Here is a 19378-nt window from a genome sequence, read left to right as displayed (position 1 = left end):
CAACAGAAATCAGGATTCAACAGATTAGCACAAAGTAAAATAACAGTAAGAATTCTTATTTCACTGTATCTTTATCAACCCCTTCTTTCAGTTTTTTAAGAACGTGGGATAGGGGACAGAGTCCCAAGCCAGATCACTCTACTCAAGAAAAAATATTCCTGCTTCTGCTGACACATCTACAAATTCAGGATTCAGGGGAAAGTGATACTAATCTTGTTTTGATCAATTTGTGCCAGGAGGTAGATTTTAGAAATATCAAAATCAGCTGTTTTACAGTAACAAAGAAACTACTATTTTAATTAGAATTCAATAAATATTCCTTCAAGAATAACTTCTCCCCCTTAAAGCTGCAAGACTGACTCCATGATGTGCCTCTCCCAAGGCAAAGGTATTTTGTGGTCTTACTGTTGTGCTGTCATGTCTTAACATGCCCATGTGGATGGAAGGATGTTTTTAGAGCAGCTTGCAGAGGGTCTACTCAGAGCCCAAAGAGGCAGGGCTCTTACAGACACGGCAAACATTTTAGACATCTGACTTTGAAATCCTTGATATGTATGAAGATCAAGTATGGATGAAGATCAAGTGAAAATGTGAATGTCCAGCTATTATACCACCTAAATAAATCCCAAACTTGCCAATGGAAATACTTCTCTTGGATTTTCACTGCAGTTCAATGATTAATATTTATGAAGAATGATAATATTCAAAGCCAGTAGTCAAACCAAAGGAGAAACAATGAGCTAAAATTAACAAATTTCTCATGGAAGTAACCTAATATGTACAGCTGCTATCCAGCCACCAGGGCAAAGTTACCTTTCTGGATGGATGTACACACAACACTGGGATGATGCACACATAACTACAGCAAGTATCATCAGAATTACATTCATTTCCAGCATCTGAAGATCATTGATGTTTTTAAGAACATGAAAGCTTTTCAAAGCTTTTTTTCCTGTGCTTCAGAAATGCAGCTGGTCAAGCATTTGAAATGTTATTCCCAGCTAGTATGCGTGTGACATGCTTTCAAAGGGCATCTCCTGGCAGACCATGTCCCCTTACAGGCTGGCTGAGGTGTCAGCAGACACAGGCAGAGCCTTCCTGGGCTAGTTCAGACTGAGACTGACATTGCGTCCTCACATTTCTGGGGTCAGCAGAAACTTGACAGCCCAGAAATCCTGTGCTTTGCTTCTGCTTTGCAGGAGGGAGGGGCACTCCTTGCTTCTGAAATTCTGGGCCACTATTTCTGGCCAGTTTGGGAGCAAAGACAGCTGCCTCTGCAGAGAGGCACATCCAGCCCTCTTCATCTTGAATATCTGAAGGTAATGCCAAGCTTTGGTGATGTGAGGGAGAAGCATGTGTGAAGGAATTCAGCAGAAGAGGGAAACAAGGATATCTCTCCATGCTACCCCTGCAATTCGATTTACTTATTTGCAAGTAAAAAACCCTTACAGAAATTGCCCCTTACCTGCTAAAATGCACTTCCACTGCGACAGCTAAAAATGCAACTCTCCTCCTCAGTTAAAAAAACAAAAATGACATGACACTTTAATGTCTTTTTTAACATTTAAAGAAACTGTGCACAGTAATCTGAACTGGCTGTGCATCAGGAGAAGCCTCCATAGAGCACCGCCCCACTTAAAACAGAGCACAGTCTGGGAGGAAAAGTGTGGGGCAAAAATTAAAAAGCAAAGATTTTATTAATTAGAGAAGTAGATGAATCTAATTTTTCTCCATTCAGCAGTGTTTAAACCCAAATAAACAATCAAATGAGTCCCAAGATTAGTGACAGGCAAGATTTTCCACTGGAGAAAGTGAAAAGCAATGACGCTTTTGTGATTTACACCAGTTGAATCTGGTCACAAGGTACAGAAGTCATGAAAGTTTGGGTAAGCCTAGGTGACTGCCAAATAAAACAAAAATAGGATCAGGAGATGATTATTCAGCCATAAGGAAGGACTGGCTGACTCATCGTGGAGCTGTTTCACCCCACAAGTGGCTCGATGGACACCAACCTTTCAACCCATGCTTATGCAACAGCAAAGCAGCAGATAAATCAAGAATATCAAGACTTTGTGTACTCAACATGGTGCAAACAGCAGAACTGCAGTCACAGTAATTCAAATGCTCAGCTAGATACCATTTGATAGAAGTATCTGCAGAATAGCACATTTTCTTACCTCTGCTCTGTGTTAAACAATGCAAAGATGTGTTTGCTGGACATGAAGCTCTTTTCAACATCTCGTACTTTCAAGTTGTCCAAAGGCAGCATGTACTTCTCTTTTTCCTAGAAAAGAAAAATGGATTAAAACAACACTGTGTGAGAAGAAGCCTGATGTCAGCAAGCTCTGTTGAGTTGGTAATGACCTTAGTACATTTGTTATCGTAAGGAAATACCCAAATTTAAATGTCTGCTTATCTTTCATAGACCTACCTGCAAGAGAAATGAAAACCTCAGTTTCAGCTCTGTTTTTCAGTGATCCTTTTAAAACATATCCTAATTAAAAAAGTTCACCTCAAACACATAAACATCTACATTTGTTATTTTTCATTCCTCTGAATTCTAAAAAGGCAGGGGTCAGACTTAACTAAAATAAAACTGTCTGATCAAAAAAGAACTCTTCTATGTCTGCACAGCAAGTGAAGTAACTGGTGACATAAGTTCATCTCTACTTTGTTGCTATTATTAATTATGTAAGTATGGCATTCAATAAACCCACACAGAAACTTTCATTCTGCCAATGAAAAATACAAAACCCAAACAAATCAATCAAAATAATACCATTATCAAGGTTTTATATGTACCATGTGCAAACAAAATCAGACTCTAATTTAACCACTCCAAATAGGAATGAATTATTCACTCTTGCTGTAGCCATCTGCTTTGCAATTTCATCACAACTCTCTGTTGCATTTACAGCACGATCACTGTAATTTCACCTTTTCCAGGTTTCTTCCTTCCTGTCACTTCCAACTAAGGGCTAGCAAGGTAATTTATTATGCCAGAACAAAAAAACCCTCCTGAGAATATTGGCTGTTTTCATTGTGTTAAACTTCTTTAAGGTGCTTGCACTGATGGATACATTGAAGCAAACCTCTCCAGTTTGCTTTGCAAACACATCAGATGTTAAATAGAAGCATCCAAAGACAAATAGAAGGATCCTCAAAGCCCTCATTCTGGGCTTGCACATCAATCACGATACCACTGCTGACAGGGGTATTAACACAGCACAGTTGAACAGCTTCTAAAAGTCATTAAGGTACTGTTAAGGCTGGTGCTACTACGGCAGCAACAGAGTGCAGAGAGATTTTATGCCCGGGAATTCTTCCAGTGGATACTAAATGGGGTTTTCATGAATTTGGCTACCCATTGACCCTACAGAACTTCAATAAATCACCAGAGTTAGAGAGCTTAGATTCCTTTACAGTCCCTTATCAGCCAGCATGAAGCAAGGCTGACCGGTCTCTGCCCAGCCACCCCCAGAGCCAGCCCTGAAGTCCAGCACTTCCCAAAGTATTTTGGGCTGGGACATCACTCATGGGGGCTGGCTCAAGGAAGAAATATGCACGGGACATCAGTTTGTTGTATGCCAGGAGACAGGACAAAGGGACAAACCAAACTAGGCCTCAGTCTTCTCAATATGTGTTTCCCAGAATACACCAAGCAACTTGCAGTGCACAGAACTAGAAGACATCCTGGCTGGGCTGAACGTGTGTTCTGTGAGGGCAAATGCAATTCATCTTGGCTGAGCTTCAGCAGATTGCAAAACTGAGCTGGATGAGAAAGGCCTTAAAAGTGAAACTATAAAAATACTGTGACATGGCCAACAAAGGCTCACTTTCCTAGACAGCCTCATAGCAGGCCTCAGGAGAGGAAAACGCAGATTTCAAAAGCCCTTCTGGAAAAGCACAGTTTCTCTGTTGCTGAATACAAAGGTTATCAAATTCTGTATATTACATAAAAAGCATCTGATGGATTTTGAAACAGACTTTCTCTTAACCACCCTAGAAATTAGCCCTCACTAAAGATAATACACAGGTATATTCTTCACTCTCATCTAGCCCCTGCTCCCACGGAGGAGTCTAGTTCTGTGCCACTCTGTAGCTGTTTATCACAGTCCAGATCTCTATTCTGCTTCCAGGGAATCTGTATGGTCTGAAGCCTTGGGGCTCTCCCAGCAAGGACTCTACACCACTCAGTGAGAATTACCACTGAGACAAATAAAATGAAGCCATGTAAATTTGTCATTTATCAATACAAAAAATGAATAATAGTAAACAATACTAAAGATCTTATAAATATTATGTATACAACTTAGAAGTACCTATCCTCTAATACTGATTAGCATTCATATGATCTGTTTTGCTATTTATGTCCTAACTAGTATAGTAAATAAAAGGATAACAGTCTATTAGCTCTGCTGCCATGACATAGGGACACACTCTTGAAAAATATTCTAGCATGTATTAAACTTTGTATCAAAAAGCAAATATTTGTTTTTCAGCTGAAAGCTGGACTGCAAGGCAATGTAAGACACTTTGTATTCTATTCCAAAAACTTAAGGCAGGTTATATATTAAAAAAAATCTTTTGGGCAGAAATATTTCATTTGGGCAGATACATTCCATCATATCTAAGAAAAAAACTCCAAGATAAAATTAATTTTTTCTTTTAAACTTATCTTTCAGTATTACAGAATAGGCTTATCATGATTTACTATTCAATTACTGAAAATTTAAGAAGTTTCTGATGAAGTGTTTCTTCTGACAGAGGCTATTTACTGACAAACCAAGCAGCCACAGATGAATAAAAACAGAAACTGATGAAAAAACTATACCAAGAATCTGATTGTCTAAACAAAAATTCCACAAGCAGGAAAGTTATATAAATGTTTGATGCCAAACTGTGAGAAAGTGTTTCTTCTGCAGCCACCAGGAAAAAGGAAATGCCTACTGAAGGCTAAGAAGTGGTTGGTATTTATTTACATGGCCTCCTACCCACATGCTGAGACAGGGCAGTTTCCAAGAAAGGGAAATCACAGGGTGCCTGTGCTGGAGGCAAACAGAGTCACACAGGAGAGATCAGAGTTAAAGACTGTTTAATTCCAGGAGAAAGGTATTACTGTGACATTAATGTGCGGCAGCAAAACTCATTGCAATTTTCTTTTCCCGCCAAAGTGGGGCAAAATATACAGAAATGGAGAACAAGCTAATTCAACAGCAGATGGGCCCAACATCTCAGGCTAAGCTCAATTAGTGTTATGTTATGGTAGGGCATAAAAAGCTCCAGCCAGGACTATTTGTGCATGTTTCCCATCCTGAGAAGCTGACAGCCTAAGAAACAGGGAATGTATGAAGCCTGGGAGGAATGGGGCTAGGCACACTTCAACAAGTGACTACATGCACATAACTGTGGGTCCAGTTTGCCCCCCTCAGCATTTGTTCTTTTTTATTTATAGATTTTTATTTTTATAAAGGGGCAGAGAACTGAAGCGTGACATGAGGGGAAAAACCAGCACATGCTGATCTCACGTAGAGACTCAGCCTCTCTTTTTCCAGAGTAGAGGAGAAGAAGGAAAAAGTGGGAGGTAGAATGGCCCATTCCTGTCCCTGTGACATGAAAAAAATTCCCCATACTCCACCTTAGAAAAACAAACGAACCTGCTGGCCTGGGGAGGCCTTCCCACCCTGGAGACGATGTTTCACCACTCGTGGGCATAAGTAGCACTCACATCCTTAATGGACCAATTCTGTTCTCCGACAGGCAAGGGAGCTGCCAGGAACTGACAGCATGATGTAAATATGCCATATTACAACTGCCCCTTCCTTCTGCACTGTTTAAATGTACTAAAAATAAATACTGCTCAAGTCCAAAATGGCACAAGGGATACAAAAAATACAACAGCAGCTCCCTTCCCCCAGCAGGGTCTCAGCCAGCACTTCCAGGCTAATGAACTCCATTGCATTTTCAGCCAGGGGCAGAAAGAGCTTCAAAAAGCATTCTGTGCTTTTGGAACTTTCGGGCTCAGTCAAAACAGCAAAAGAAACTTTGGACACAACGGCAGCAAACCGGATGGTAAGAGGAACAGAGTTCCTCTGCTTCAAAGAAGAGAGATTGTTAATTGACTTCAGCTTCTTCCAGATATCAGAGGTGGTTCTTCTGTCACTTCAGGCTGGCTAAGGCACAGCAGCAGCAGCACAGACTCTTCTCCACAGAAGAACAGAATTAAAGTTTATGCAGCACAGTTCAAGCACACAATGCTCAGGTTCTGAAACGCAGGACTGAGCCAAGCATTGGCCCAACTGCACTTTGAGCTACATCAACAGAATTGAGCTGGTTTGCTCACCATTTACCAATGCCTTAGAGAACACCAGCTTTAAAATGGAGGGTCATGACACCAACCAAAACCTGTCTATGTGGGGACTTCAAGTTTAAAGAAATCAAGTCCCCAGCTGGAAGCACAGGCCACACTGGAAAGTTTGGGACAAAGGCTGGTTTACAGCAAGATTCATTCTCTGCAACAGCTGAGAGTACAAATCTCAGGAGTATTTATTGCACACTGATAACAAACGTAGATATCCACAGAATACCTCTGCCATTAGGATGAGGAATTAACAATTATTAGGCATTGATGAGGCAAAGGAGTGAACAGCTTTAAAACCATAAACTGAGGAAGAACAGCTTTGAAATAAAGCTGGGGAACAGCAGATAAAAAACCTCTGGACATTTTTGCCTCAGGACCAGATTTGTAGACCAGCACTGGTACTGGTCTCTGGATTTGTTTCTGCATTCATACTCAGGGATAATACTTATCTTACAGGCATCGTGCTCAAGCTTATTTCTGTCAGCAGCCACTGATGGCAGGGAATCATTAAATATCCTGCAATCAGGGCTCTAAAACATGTAGGTAAACACCCAAGCCAAGCAACTACTTGAAAAAGCAGTTAAGCAGCAGAGGCAGAAAATAATCCCAAAGCAAAGATATTCTATAGTACTGCACTCTCTGATATGGCCAGAGCAATATCCACATTCTGCAGAGCCACAAGAAGCAGTGGCTTGTGAACCTTTGAGCCAGAGTGATCCCTATTAAAAAAAGAAGAAAAATAATAGAAGTGTAAGGAACTGCTGGTGGTCTGTGCCTGTTTACTCCCAAAAGGAAAGGCTCAGCCTTGTTTACACCTCGGAGCTCTGCCTGCCAGTGCCAACAGCCCACTCTGTGGCATTTGAGGAAAGTGAAAACTATTAAGATGCCTCACAGAAACCTTTCTAGTATTCAAATCAATATCCAAGAGTTTACCATATTCTGACTTTAAATATACCCAAGAGAATTTTTCTGTGTTTCTGTTTCAGTTTATATTTCTCTCTCAGTTGACAAAGCCACACAACATCTTCACAATGGTCTCTGCTTCACCACACTTGGCTTTAAAGCATACTTTGAAAAATGAAGCATCAGATTCTCAGACACCACGGCAGAAGTCTGAAGAAAAATAAAGCAAGTTATTTTATTACAGACTACTTGGCAGTGTGGGATTCAGGCCTGAGCATGCTCCTGGGTAAAGATGTAGAAAACATAACTCTAACATGTCTCTAAGATGAAGAAGGAGCTGCTTTACCAGAAAAACAATGCATACCTAAATATTCTAATTTTTTTTATGAAAAGCATTGCAAAAGAATATTTAATAAGTTGCAGATGAGAACATGTTTCTTCCATCTATGCACCTCTCCTCTCCAATCTTCTAGAGTCAACTCCAAACTGAAAATCTCATGACAAAAATGTGACAGCAGCTCAGGCTGATAAGCTGGGATGTTAAAAAGAACAGAGCACAAATACCAAATCTTGTATTTCTTCAGTCTTTCTCTTTTGCCATGGTCAAAATATTGAGTTTCTTATATAAATCAAAGCTGAAAATGCCAAACCTGAAACCACAGCTGAAAGAATGTGATAGAACCAACTCATGATAGAACCAAGCTGTTTCAGGTTTCAGTTATTATCTTTCTATATTTTGCATTTGTACTACCTTTTTCAGGCAAGTATGCATACTTCTGGCACTTGCAATTTTCCTCCCAATCTTTTGGTATCTTTTTCCACAACACATTCTTAAAAAATTTTAAGAGCCTTGTTACATCTCTGCTGTTCCTACAGAATTAAGCTATGGGTCTAAACCTGATGCTAACGGCAAATCAGTCCTTAGTCTGGCCTTATCGTTCATTTTTCAGTGTCACTCATTTCTCTACAGTGTTTTTCTCTTGTAAGAACCAGCATTATATCTTTTTCTGTACTTTTCTTACGCCCAGATTTCTTCAGGAATAGAAAAAAGAAGAGTTAGCAACTCTGCATTTGAAATACTTCAACAAGAAACAGTCATTGGTGCTTCCTTGAAAGCAGTTTTCTATCCTGCCACATTTCAAGACTTCCCAGAAGGAACCAGTATAGGCGTCTCTACATCACTATTTTGCAGCACAGGTTTCCTGGGAGCTGAAGCTGTAGTTTGAATTCCTACAGCACACCCCAGAGCAGAACCTCACAACCCATCTGCTCAGAGCAGGCAGCCCCAACTTCCTCCTTCTCCATGGCTGGAAGAGGGATGGGCACAGAATCCTTGGGGAGAGCTGTGCTGAGCAGCCAAGCCGACCTTGCAGTGGGAGCTGACAAAGCTGCTGTACCTGGCTGATTCCATGGGGCTGCTGCCTGCACATCTTTCCCTCATGTCCCTCAGTAATGGGGTGAGGAAAGAAGCTGTGTAGGCATCCCCTGCAGAGTCTGAATGGCTGTATTAAATAAAAAAATAAATTAAAAAAAAAAAAAAACAAAGGAAATCTAGTCATTCCACTGGTACTCCCCTCTGCCTTTACATCATTAACACATCAAACACAAAGGCAAGAGTTTCTGGAATATATAACAAATTCAATGTTAAGTTTGCTCTCTCCAAAAGAGGTGTTTATTATCACAAGCGTAGGGCTGGTCTTTCACTGCTTTGTGCTGTCAGTAAAAGGATCAATCTGAGAAAGGGCCTGATGAAGAGGAAATCTCGGTTTAGCTCCTATTAGTCAGGATCTTGAAAGGTCATTTTGAATTTGGGAAATCTTGTCTGGGAAAGAAGCCAGCAATTCCTCTGAACTGAAGTGATGTTGGCATTTAAACTGAGAGAAAGGCCCGACCGATGAACCAGTGACAGTCTGGAAAAATTCTGCTGGATACCAAGTGGCAGCTCCAAAGGTAGAGGGGGATAAATGTATGCTTGACCTTTTTATCCTTGCTACAAAGCCTGCTTAGGACAGCTTGTTTTTCTCTGCTGGTGCTCAAGTTTTTGTTTTTCACTCCTCACCTCTGCAGACCATCCAACAACCACAGTGGTTTGTGGGAGGAGTAGTGCAGGATAAGGGCTTTGGAGCAGCCCATCTGTGCTGGCACAGAGGGACAATGACACATCAGGGTCTGTGAGATCAGGCTTCTCAGTTGGCAATTTGCATTAACAATTTTGATTATTGCACACTTGTGTGTGTGGGTATAAAAATATTGTGATTTATATATATGTGTATACACACGTGTTTCAATGGTGGGGTTTTTTTTTTATTTACAGAAAAAATTAATTCTTGAAATCTCTTCTCTTTGAATTGAAGTGCAGTTCAGATTTCAGTCTTGCAAAGGTGATAGTCTGGGTGGATGAACCTCTCTACTTCTAATGATCTTTTGCATTAGAAATACTAAGATAATATGGAAAAAAACCCAGTAAGTAGCACTGTATTTTCATCTTCCTCAGTGCCGTTAATTTGAAGACAGAATCTTTTATTTATAAGCCTCCTGAAATTCATTGGTAGGCACATGAAGAAGATGCACCTTTGATACAGTATCTTTTTTTCTGCTGGAAAGGCATTTCCTAAAACTCCTCTGGCTCCTTATCTATTTCAGTTTCTATAAAGTGAACCCTAGAAAAGCTCTAACTCAGGAAGCCACCAAAGACCTTTCCCTGAGTACCAGCTGAAGTACCTCCAGAGTCCCTACATCCTTTGTGTATGCAATAAAAAGATCTTTCCTCCAAGATCTAAAATGATAAATATGCCATTACATAATCCTGTAGAAAACATTAAGCAGGATTTTCCTGAGGTGATGCATCTGTCTCTGCAGGCCTCCTAAACATGCAATATAACGCACACACGCAAATTAGCTCATGGCACTTATGCTGCCCTACTTGCCTGTTATCATTAAAAGCTTTCAGACAGCAATCAATTTCACTGTGGTGGAGATTACTGCAAAATGCATTAAGAAGTTCACGCCTGTGGCAGTGGTCACTGAAAATATTTTGGAAAGCATCCCAGAAGTATAAGACTTTTTCCAGACATCCGAGAGAAACTGCTGTGACAGAGTTTCTGGTGTCAAGACTTCTCCCCCAGCACTCCTCTTCTTTAGTTGGTTGGGGGTTTTTTTGGGTTTTTTTTTTTTTTTTTTTTGGTTGTTTTTTTAGTAGCAGCATTTTTTGAAAGGTAAATTCCAGCTTTTTTTTTTTTTTTTTTTAAATTGAGCCAAGATATTTGGGTCACGGAAAACATTAACTTCTGAGAAAACTACTTGAAGCAATCTCCTTCCTTGCTCTACATCATATTTATACATATACTCTAGCTTATCAATTTCATCAAAGAAAAACTGTTTAATTATAACACTAGTGATACAATCACATGACTACCCTATCAGAACAACATATTGGGTTGTTTGGGTTTTTTTGTAAAATAAATAGCCCTGGGGATGTTCCTATAACTAATAAACAAAGCTGAATACACCATAATCACCAAGCACTATTTCTACTTTATATCAAAAACATTACTTTCAAGTGCTAAGTCACATAATGCCATCAAACCTTCAAGGGAAGGCTTTGAGATGTGTCTCAGAATTTGACGAAAGATATCCTAGAATAATTACAGCGATGTGCAGGAAAACCTGCAGCCCTGTCCTTAGAAATCAATATTAGATTGAAGTCCCCTTAGGAATATTCATCAGGAATGTTCCCAATGAAGCTGTCCCAGACTGAAGCACTCGTGAAGCTCAGAGCCAAAGCTGCTCCTCAAACTGACCTTAAATTTTCTCTGTTCTAGAACCTCCTCAGCCAGAAGCCACCTCTGAATGTCCATCACATGCCCAGTAAACACGGGAATGTGAGTGGGGATTGACTCAACTCAAAAAAAGGAACCTGACAAACAGGGGCACAGGAATGTGGGAAAAAGGTTAGTAGAGCATCCAAGAAAATAGAAATTTTTCAAAAGATCCAGTGTTCAGGTCCTCTGGTTCAACTTGAGGCTGCCTTAAGTTTGAGCTTTTGTATTTTTCAGATCAGTACTGCTTTAGTATAACTCTAAAATTCCATAGCCTGTGAGCTACTGTTCTCCCATTTTTTCAGACAAAACAATTTCTCTCTAGGCTTGAAACTCGACACTTTATTGTCTCAGGCCCTGAGAGATGTAAACAACAGTGAACTGAGGGACCAAACTTGGAGTAAATTACTTCATTACCTGAAGCTGTAATTGGACAATTAACCTCTGCTATGCAAACAGACCAAACTTTTATGTGTCTCGTGACCATTGTCCATCTTGGATGTAGCCTCTGCAGGCTCCTGCAACTTCCCAAGGTATACCTGTTGAAGGCCTTTCAATAAATACCTATTTTATTTTCTAACTCCGTCTAGCCTCTGTTCTGGGTAGCCTCTCCAAGGCATCAACAGCACATCCTCAGCCATGTGGGATCAGTTTCTCTGTGTCAGAGGCAACAGGCTCTGGTTTGTGCTGAGGCAGATCACGCACTGTCACAGCCAAGAGCCAGGAACAAAGCTGGACTGCCACTGAGCACTGCAAGGGGCACTGGGGGAAGAGGGGTGCTGAAGTCAGGAGACAACATCTGTGATGCTGCTGGCTGCCAGATTCACTCTTAGAAAAGCAGCAACAAACTCTCAGCCAACTAGAGACTCCATCATTATCGCTGTGGACAAGCATGAATAACTGGGCAAGGAGAGGATCTCTCAAGAGTATCAGCACCTGGGAGGAGGCATTTCCCTTGCTTTTGCATGGGGAATGAGGTCTTCAGTAACTGCCAGATTTAAGAATCCTACAGTCATATTCTTTGGCTATCCAAAACAAAAACCTTACTAATCATTCAAAAGTATTTTTAATTGTTTTTCTACTTTTCTCCATATCTCTTCCAATCCAGACTAATGCCAAACCTTGTTTTTTTCTTGCAGTGACATTTAAAAATATGTCATTTCTCCTCTGTGTAAAACAACATCATCTTTAAAGAATTCCAGTTCTCCCATGTCTGGATTCCTGCAATCAACTACTACTCTGATTCATACCTAACACCCTGTTTTATTCCACACTGTTTGCTTAGGGAGGCAAATACAGATTGAATACACCATTGTGCAGACTGAAAGTTGTGTTAAGATGACAAACACCTGCATTTACTTAATCATTTTGTTAAGATACTGTCAGTTGGCTTCCCCAAGAGCACAATTAGAAAGCAGCTCTTTCCTAAGGAAAAAAATTCTAACCAATGATCACAATAGCTGTAAGAACTACCTTCATCATGCTCTAAAAATTTGTAACGTTCAGCTTGGATAGCTATTGTTGGTGAAGTGATATTATGAAAATAAGATTTTTAAAGATTCAATAAACAAGGTGTAAAGTTTGGCTTCAGCAGCACTGCCAACACACGCTTAACCTCAGCTGTTTCAAAGAATCCACAAAAGGTAAAATGGCTTTGAAGGTCTCCAGGAGCTTGAGAACTCCACACAAACAATGGTAATGCAAGAGGTAATGAAATTATTGCAAACACAGAATACAGCAAAGGAGGTGCATTGAAATCTGAAGGTTGAAACATGCCTGCAAAAATGGTGAACTTTTACAGTATGCGCATAAGGAAGATGAACACTGCTGCCTCTCTGGAAGAAAGGGAAATATTTACTGTGCAGCACTTCCTCAACAGTGTAAGTCTTTATCAATGCTGACTCAAAATATTGGAGACTATCGATTCCCTGGCCTTAAACTTGCAGACAATGTAACAATTGTAAAGAACCAATGCAGTGTACGTACACCAATTCTACAGAACACTGACATACAGCACTGAATTCCCAGACAGTCAGTCAAAGTTCCGGGCAGGAAACCAAATTCCTTGGGTTTTTTGGTTTTTTTCTTTAAACACTATGTCAAAACAGCCCTATTACTCGTTACTTGTGCTTTGAAAGACATACTCCATTACTCCTTAATGTCGTTAACTTTTACAGATACTGCAACCAACAAGGAACTGCTGCTGGAAAAAATCTGCTTTCTAACACTGACATTTGAGTGTTTCCATAGGAAAGCAGCATGGTCACAACAAAAATCCATAACTTACAAATACAGGTACAAAATCAAATTTCAGTAAGGAATATAGAATAGTGAAACCATGAAACTCCCAAGTCTATGATTTTTCACAAAGATGTTGGTTCTGCAATGGATTCTGAAACTGAATTCACACAACTAAGGCCTTATCTGTGTAAACCATCTGAATAGCTGTCAATGATCTCATTTCACACACAGTTAATTCTGTTATCAGAGATCATCCTTTAGTGTGTTCTAAAAGAACTTTTGACAAACATTTGTTTTCAGGACACTCAAGGATACAAAGCAGAGAGGACAGCGCTTATTTGCAAAGTTTGTCCATGCAGTGAAATTTTTAAAATACAATATAAAACAAGAAAACAATTCAGCTAGTTCCCCTCTGGCCTTCAAAAGCCTCAAAAGTATTGAAATAAAATACTGAAATAAAAAAGTTCATTAAAAGTGTTCTATGTTTGCCCAAGTGCTATTTTAACATTGTATTCGGCAAATTTTATTTTCTGTGATCCATTCTTTGCATTTACATTACTCAACTAAATGTATATTTTAAGTATTGTCTCAATTAATTCCTTTTGCTGAAATAACATTCTGTGCTCCTTTGAGGATATCCCCAAGGTTACAAAACTAGATTGTCTAGCAGTTTATATTTGCTTTAAATGTCTCTAATATATATACTGAAATAGCTTGAAATAATGAGGTTTTATACTACTACATTACTGAAATATAATTACTAGTAATTCCCAGAAAAAAAATACATGACAATAGACAAGGCTAAATGCATGTATATTTAAATAAAGTGCATTACAGAACTAATTGCCATTACTCAAAAAAGAAAAAAATCCTCCCCAAACCACGTGTTATAAGCCTGGAAAATTTACACTTGAAAGAAATCCACGTTCCCTAATGACAACAGAAGACCTCAAAACACATTTCAATCTGTCCTGAATTGCACTTTGGAAGTGTGGGTGGGGACAACCTAATTCAGAAGAGGAAAAATTACAGTTTGGTCTAAGAAGCAAAACTATGATTTAAAATGAAATTCACTTGGCAGCTGCACAGAAGCTTGACAGGTGAATCCTGAGCCCCCTTGGTTTTTTTGCACTCACGGTCCTTTTCCCATTTACCTCCCACATCTCCTGCAAAAGATGTTTGGTGCAAGAAGTGTTTTTCAAGTTAGAAACTACAGAAATGCAAAGACAACTCTGGCCAGTTTTGTGTGTGGACAAAGACCACCACTTGTAGGTGCTTTTTGCAGAGAAGGGCACTGTTCGTAAAGCACCTGGAACCGTACACTGCACTCTCACAAAAGTGACACTACCTCCACCTAAAAGGGGAGTGAAGATGGGAACCTCTGGTGTCAGTGACCTCTGATATTTTCTGCAGGCATAAACAAAATCCCAGACCCCTTCAGAACACTAAGAACACAAAGCCACCTTGATGAGAAGCAGGTTAGGGAATTTTTCTTCTGCTCACTGAAAAGAAGGAAAATTTTATGTACCGTAACAGGCACCCCTCAATCTAAAATAATTATACTCTAATTATCATCAGACACCAAATTCTCTCAGCTTAAACAGCATAGCCAAAAAGTCTTCATTATTTCATGATTCGGATCATTTAGCGCAAAAGTTGACTGATGTCAGGCACTGAGTTCCATAAGAAAACATTTCTAATTGATTTGAATTAGGCTGTAAATTCTCTGCAGTTTAAGAAAGTCCTCACACAAACATCCACACAGACACAGCACTGCTTCAAAAGGAAAAAAATCCTACCATAGAATGGTTTGGGTTGGAAGGAACTTGAAAGCTCATCTCGTTCCCACCCATGCCATGGGCAGGGACACCTTCCATTGTCCCAGGCTGCTCCAAGCCCTGTCCAACCTGGCCTGGGACACCTCCAGGGAATGGAACATTCACAGCTTCTCTGGGAACCTGTGCCAGGGCCTCACCATGCCCACAGGGAAGGATTTCTTTCTGATACCTGATCTAAACCCACTCTATCAATTTAAAGCCATCACCCCTTGTCCTATCACTCCAAGCCCTTGTCAAAATTATCTCTCCAGCTCTCTTGGAGTTCCTTTAAGTTACACTTTAGCTGCTCTAAGGTCTCCCTAAGGACCTATTTATCTTCTCCAGGCTGAAGAACCCTAACTCCCTCAGCCTGTCCTCATAGCAAAGGTGCTCCAGCTTTCTCAGCATCTCAATGGCCTCCTCTGGACTTGTTCAAAAAGAACTGTCAACTAATTCCAGAATCACTGACACTTCTTTCTCTGCTGTTCATATCCTAAAGGGGAGGTGGGGCTGGAAGGGAGCAGAATCTAACAAGGAGGAGTATAAATCAGTTCAGAGTACCTCAAAGATGAAAATGAGAAAGTAAAAAGACCTATTGATAAGTGTAACACATGGAGTTGCAAAAGTGGGAATAAGGTTGGGAAAAGGTTAGGGAGAAACTGCAGCACAGTTATCTAAAATATCTGTAGACTGACTTAGTAATGGCACACAAACAGGAAAAACTAGAGATTTTTAATACAGAATAAAAATTACTACTTAATTGATCTAACAGAGATCTAGTGGAATAATTTATCTGGAAATTGACCTATCTCTTGCTTAGAGAGCTGGACAGAAAATAATTGGAAAAGCATCATCTTTCATATCAAAAGCACACAGATTGGCGTGGGGTTGGCACAACAGGGAACAGTCCCAAAGGCAATAAAGCAACAAAAAGCACTTGCATCACCATCACTTTCAGTGATCACGATACAGATTCATGGTAGAGAACTTAATGTGGTATTTTAACTAAAACAGACACACCATGGAAAAAACTGACCTACTGCTTGGTTGAGAGGGAAACCCATTAACAGGCAATGTTGAGATGTTGAGAAAGCTCCAGTGTTCATTCCTTCTTTTACATTACTCTTCACTAGAAAGTCTATAAAGCAGTAAAAGTTATTATGCCTAGATATTAGGAAAGTAAAACTAGTTCAAGAAATGAAGCACTAGTATAAACTGCAAAGTTCAGTTTAAGCCCTCATCTCATTCCTTCAGCTCTCTCAATTTGTCTAAGTTTTTAAATCAACAGCCTGAAGTAATAAGAGAATTCTGCAAGTGATATGTGTGAACCTCCTCTCTAAATTACAGAGAGAGAACAATGCAGCAAACCTGACTTAAAAATGCCCAAGAGCTGCTTGGAACTATGCTCTGCTCTTACTTTGCTATTTACACTGCAAGCGGCATCTCTGCTTTTTAAGACAACACACAGACTTCACCAAAAGGAAGCCTGAGAGTCTCAAATGCTCCTGTATCTCAAGCACGTTCTCTTTTCCCCTCTGCTCCATTCCGGTGCAGACAATTTTCCATGCTCTAGGCCTGGATCCACCAGCTCCTTCTCTCTAGACCTTTTCCAAGCCCCAGCTCCCATCCCATGCTCCTCAGAAAAGTGCTCAAGATGGTGTGTTGGACACAGCTTGGCAGAGGTGCTTGAGACAGGCATACAAGACATGGGCTCTACCAACAGAACTAAACAGACTCAATTTATCAGGAGTGATGCAACTTCTTGTTTGTGTGGAGCTAAGGCACCAGGACCCTGAGCTCACCCAGCATGGGTGGAATAAAAGCTGCAAGTTCAAACTAAACCCAGGCAAGAGGAGCGAGTCCAGCTGAGCAGGAGACTCAATCCATCTAGGAACCTTTATCTTCCATTGGGGAGGTCAACATTTGGGTCTGCTTCAAAAGCAAAGGGCTCAAGGCTCTGGGAAATAAAGCACTACACCTTCCTTTATCCCTCCTGGCTGGGTACCAGCCTAGCCCAGGAGTAGCTACTCATCTTTTCCATTTGGTAGAGCTGGGTGTTGGTCCATCATCTCAGTGGCAAATAGTTTACAGAAAAGCATCAATTCACATGTCTCACATGAAGGCTGCAGGAACTTGTGAACTGTAGGCAAAAAAGAAGACCATGATGGAAATAATGAAGAACTTAGAATTCTACGTTTCACGTAACTTGTGCCAATACAGTGCTGGCCCCAAGTTAAGCTTGCTATACAAACTGTCCCTAAACTGTTGAGTATTTTTTTTTTTGTAAGCAGGGAGAAACACAGCTATAAATGTCTGAAGTCCTTGTCCACATTTTGACCTCAGATGCCTAAAGGCACTCGTTCTGCTCCCGCAGTGTGGAATGCCCTCCCACAAAGCACCCGCGTGGAATCTTCAGAGGCTATTTTTGCAAAGCATAATAAAAAACCATTTCTTGCTAGAATTTCTGTTGTTGGCAGCACAGCTTATTGACTACCTCTGTGGATGCCTACACTCTCCACATTATTTCATACAGAGGGGATTTCTTATGAGTAGTTACCCATTACAAAAATCTAACTGAAATTTACAGTTGTCAACAATGAGACAAAGGAGGAAGCAAACTTCTCTTTATGTAGGGATGTATCTGTCTTCACAGTGAAAAAAGAAAATATTATTTTCATGAGGTTTACTGCAAATTTATTACAGCAATTAAACTGTCCAGTGAATCTGTCTGTATCAACTTATTTCCAGATCCAAAACCAGACGCAAAAAAACCACCTTTCATTTAATTTGATTATTCTAACTTGTGTGGAGTATGTAGAAACAGATATTTGGCAACTGGTTGCTAACGAGCTTTCTTAACTCCTTAAAGCTGTTCTTGCGACGCTTTTTCTACAGTATTTACCAGAAAATCTAGTGATTAGAAAACAGTTAAAAGCCTTGCTCCTCCTGCACCAGAAGTCACTCAATCTCTCCTGCACAGAGAAGGGTTTTAGAAACAGAGCTCCCCGAGAATCCACTTTGCTGCTGGCCATGGCTTCAGTGTGTTTGTCCTGCAGCTGCACAGCAAAGAGTTAGCAAAGCATCCACACTACAACGCCCATTGCCTACTCCACCCATCGGGGCTTCTAACGTTACCAAAAATGTGCAGGATTTTTAACCCACTGTTGGCCATTGGCATTTAAATGCTCAGGAAGTATTTTTTTTTTTGACTTTATGCATTCTGTAGCAGATCTATGCACTCTCTATAAAGACTAATTATTAAATTGAAGTCTTACAGGGAAGATGCACAGGTTTTTCTCAGTGAGTTTGCAATCAAAGACACATTTATTTGATGTTTTAATCTAAAACAAAAAACCAATACTGTATTCAGTAGTGTCAGGTTTTACCTGTTCCTCTAAGCACCCACCTACCATTCTGTAGCTTTAGCATTAATTTTCTGTGTTTGTGAATATTGTTTTCTCCAATGTAAACAGAAGATGAAATCTAACAAGACGCTGACTGTTGCATTTCCTCTGTGAAAACTGATAAACAGAACTTTCTTTAAACAAAGCACATACTTAAGCTAGGACCTGCACTGATGCCAAGCATCCTTGAGACTGAGAATTCAGTGTGACTCAAGAAATCCTTTCCTATGGATGCTCCCAGCTGCATTAGAAAAGGAAGAAGGCACCCATGCAAGGAAATAAAGTTCCTAACGCCAGGGAGGCACCCAAATGCTGCCCAGACCAATTGCAGTGGGGCTGCAGCACTCTATTAGATTTAGCTCCTCTTGAGCATCTGGCATTTGCTGCTTTGACAAAGACACTGATCTGATTCAGGACAGGAATTGCTACTTTTCAAAATGCTGTCATATACACAGTGTCAAAAGTGGAGATTTTTCTTTCCTTAGCTTTTTCATTATGGTAAAGTTTTGTTTACATCTAAGAGATAAGAAAATTGCAGACTGAAGTCTGATTTTATGTTGACATTATCTCTTTACAGTGAGTTTAACAACAAGATAAACAGGAGAATCAGAAACCCAATCATAACTTTTAACTTTTCATCTTATGTTTTAGTTACAAGACTATTCTTCCTTGCAAAATGTTTAAACCACTACCCTGAGTTTACTTCTCACTTGTTAGCCAGGCAACGAAAATAAGAGTATTGCAAAAGTGGGAAATGAAAAGAAAAAAATTGAGATAGATAGCACATAGATATGCTTAGAAATATGCATTAGCACATGGGATGTCTCTTGTTAA

General features: G+C 40.1%; 2 protein-coding genes across 3 annotated transcripts in view; one reads left to right on the top strand and one right to left on the bottom strand.

Annotated features, from left to right (window-relative positions):
- Positions 1 to 2271, bottom strand: part of LOC136364791 (dynamin-3-like) — a 65844-nt gene extending 63573 nt beyond the window's left edge. For both annotated transcript variants that reach the window (XM_066324855.1, XM_066324854.1), the window contains exon 1: positions 2178 to 2271. In XM_066324855.1, coding sequence (XP_066180952.1) covers positions 2178 to 2269 — 92 coding nt within the window. In that variant the 5' untranslated portion in view covers positions 2270 to 2271. The remainder of the gene's footprint in view (positions 1 to 2177) is intronic.
- Positions 1 to 19378, top strand: part of PDE4DIP (phosphodiesterase 4D interacting protein) — a 389196-nt gene that overhangs the window by 358551 nt on the left and 11267 nt on the right. The window lies entirely within an intron of this gene.

Source organism: Sylvia atricapilla, chromosome 9 (assembly GCF_009819655.1).
Source record: "Sylvia atricapilla isolate bSylAtr1 chromosome 9, bSylAtr1.pri, whole genome shotgun sequence".
Taxonomy (NCBI): Eukaryota; Metazoa; Chordata; class Aves; order Passeriformes; family Sylviidae; genus Sylvia; species Sylvia atricapilla.
Note: the sequence above shows the minus strand (reverse complement) of the source record. Positions and strands in the feature narration are given on the sequence as shown.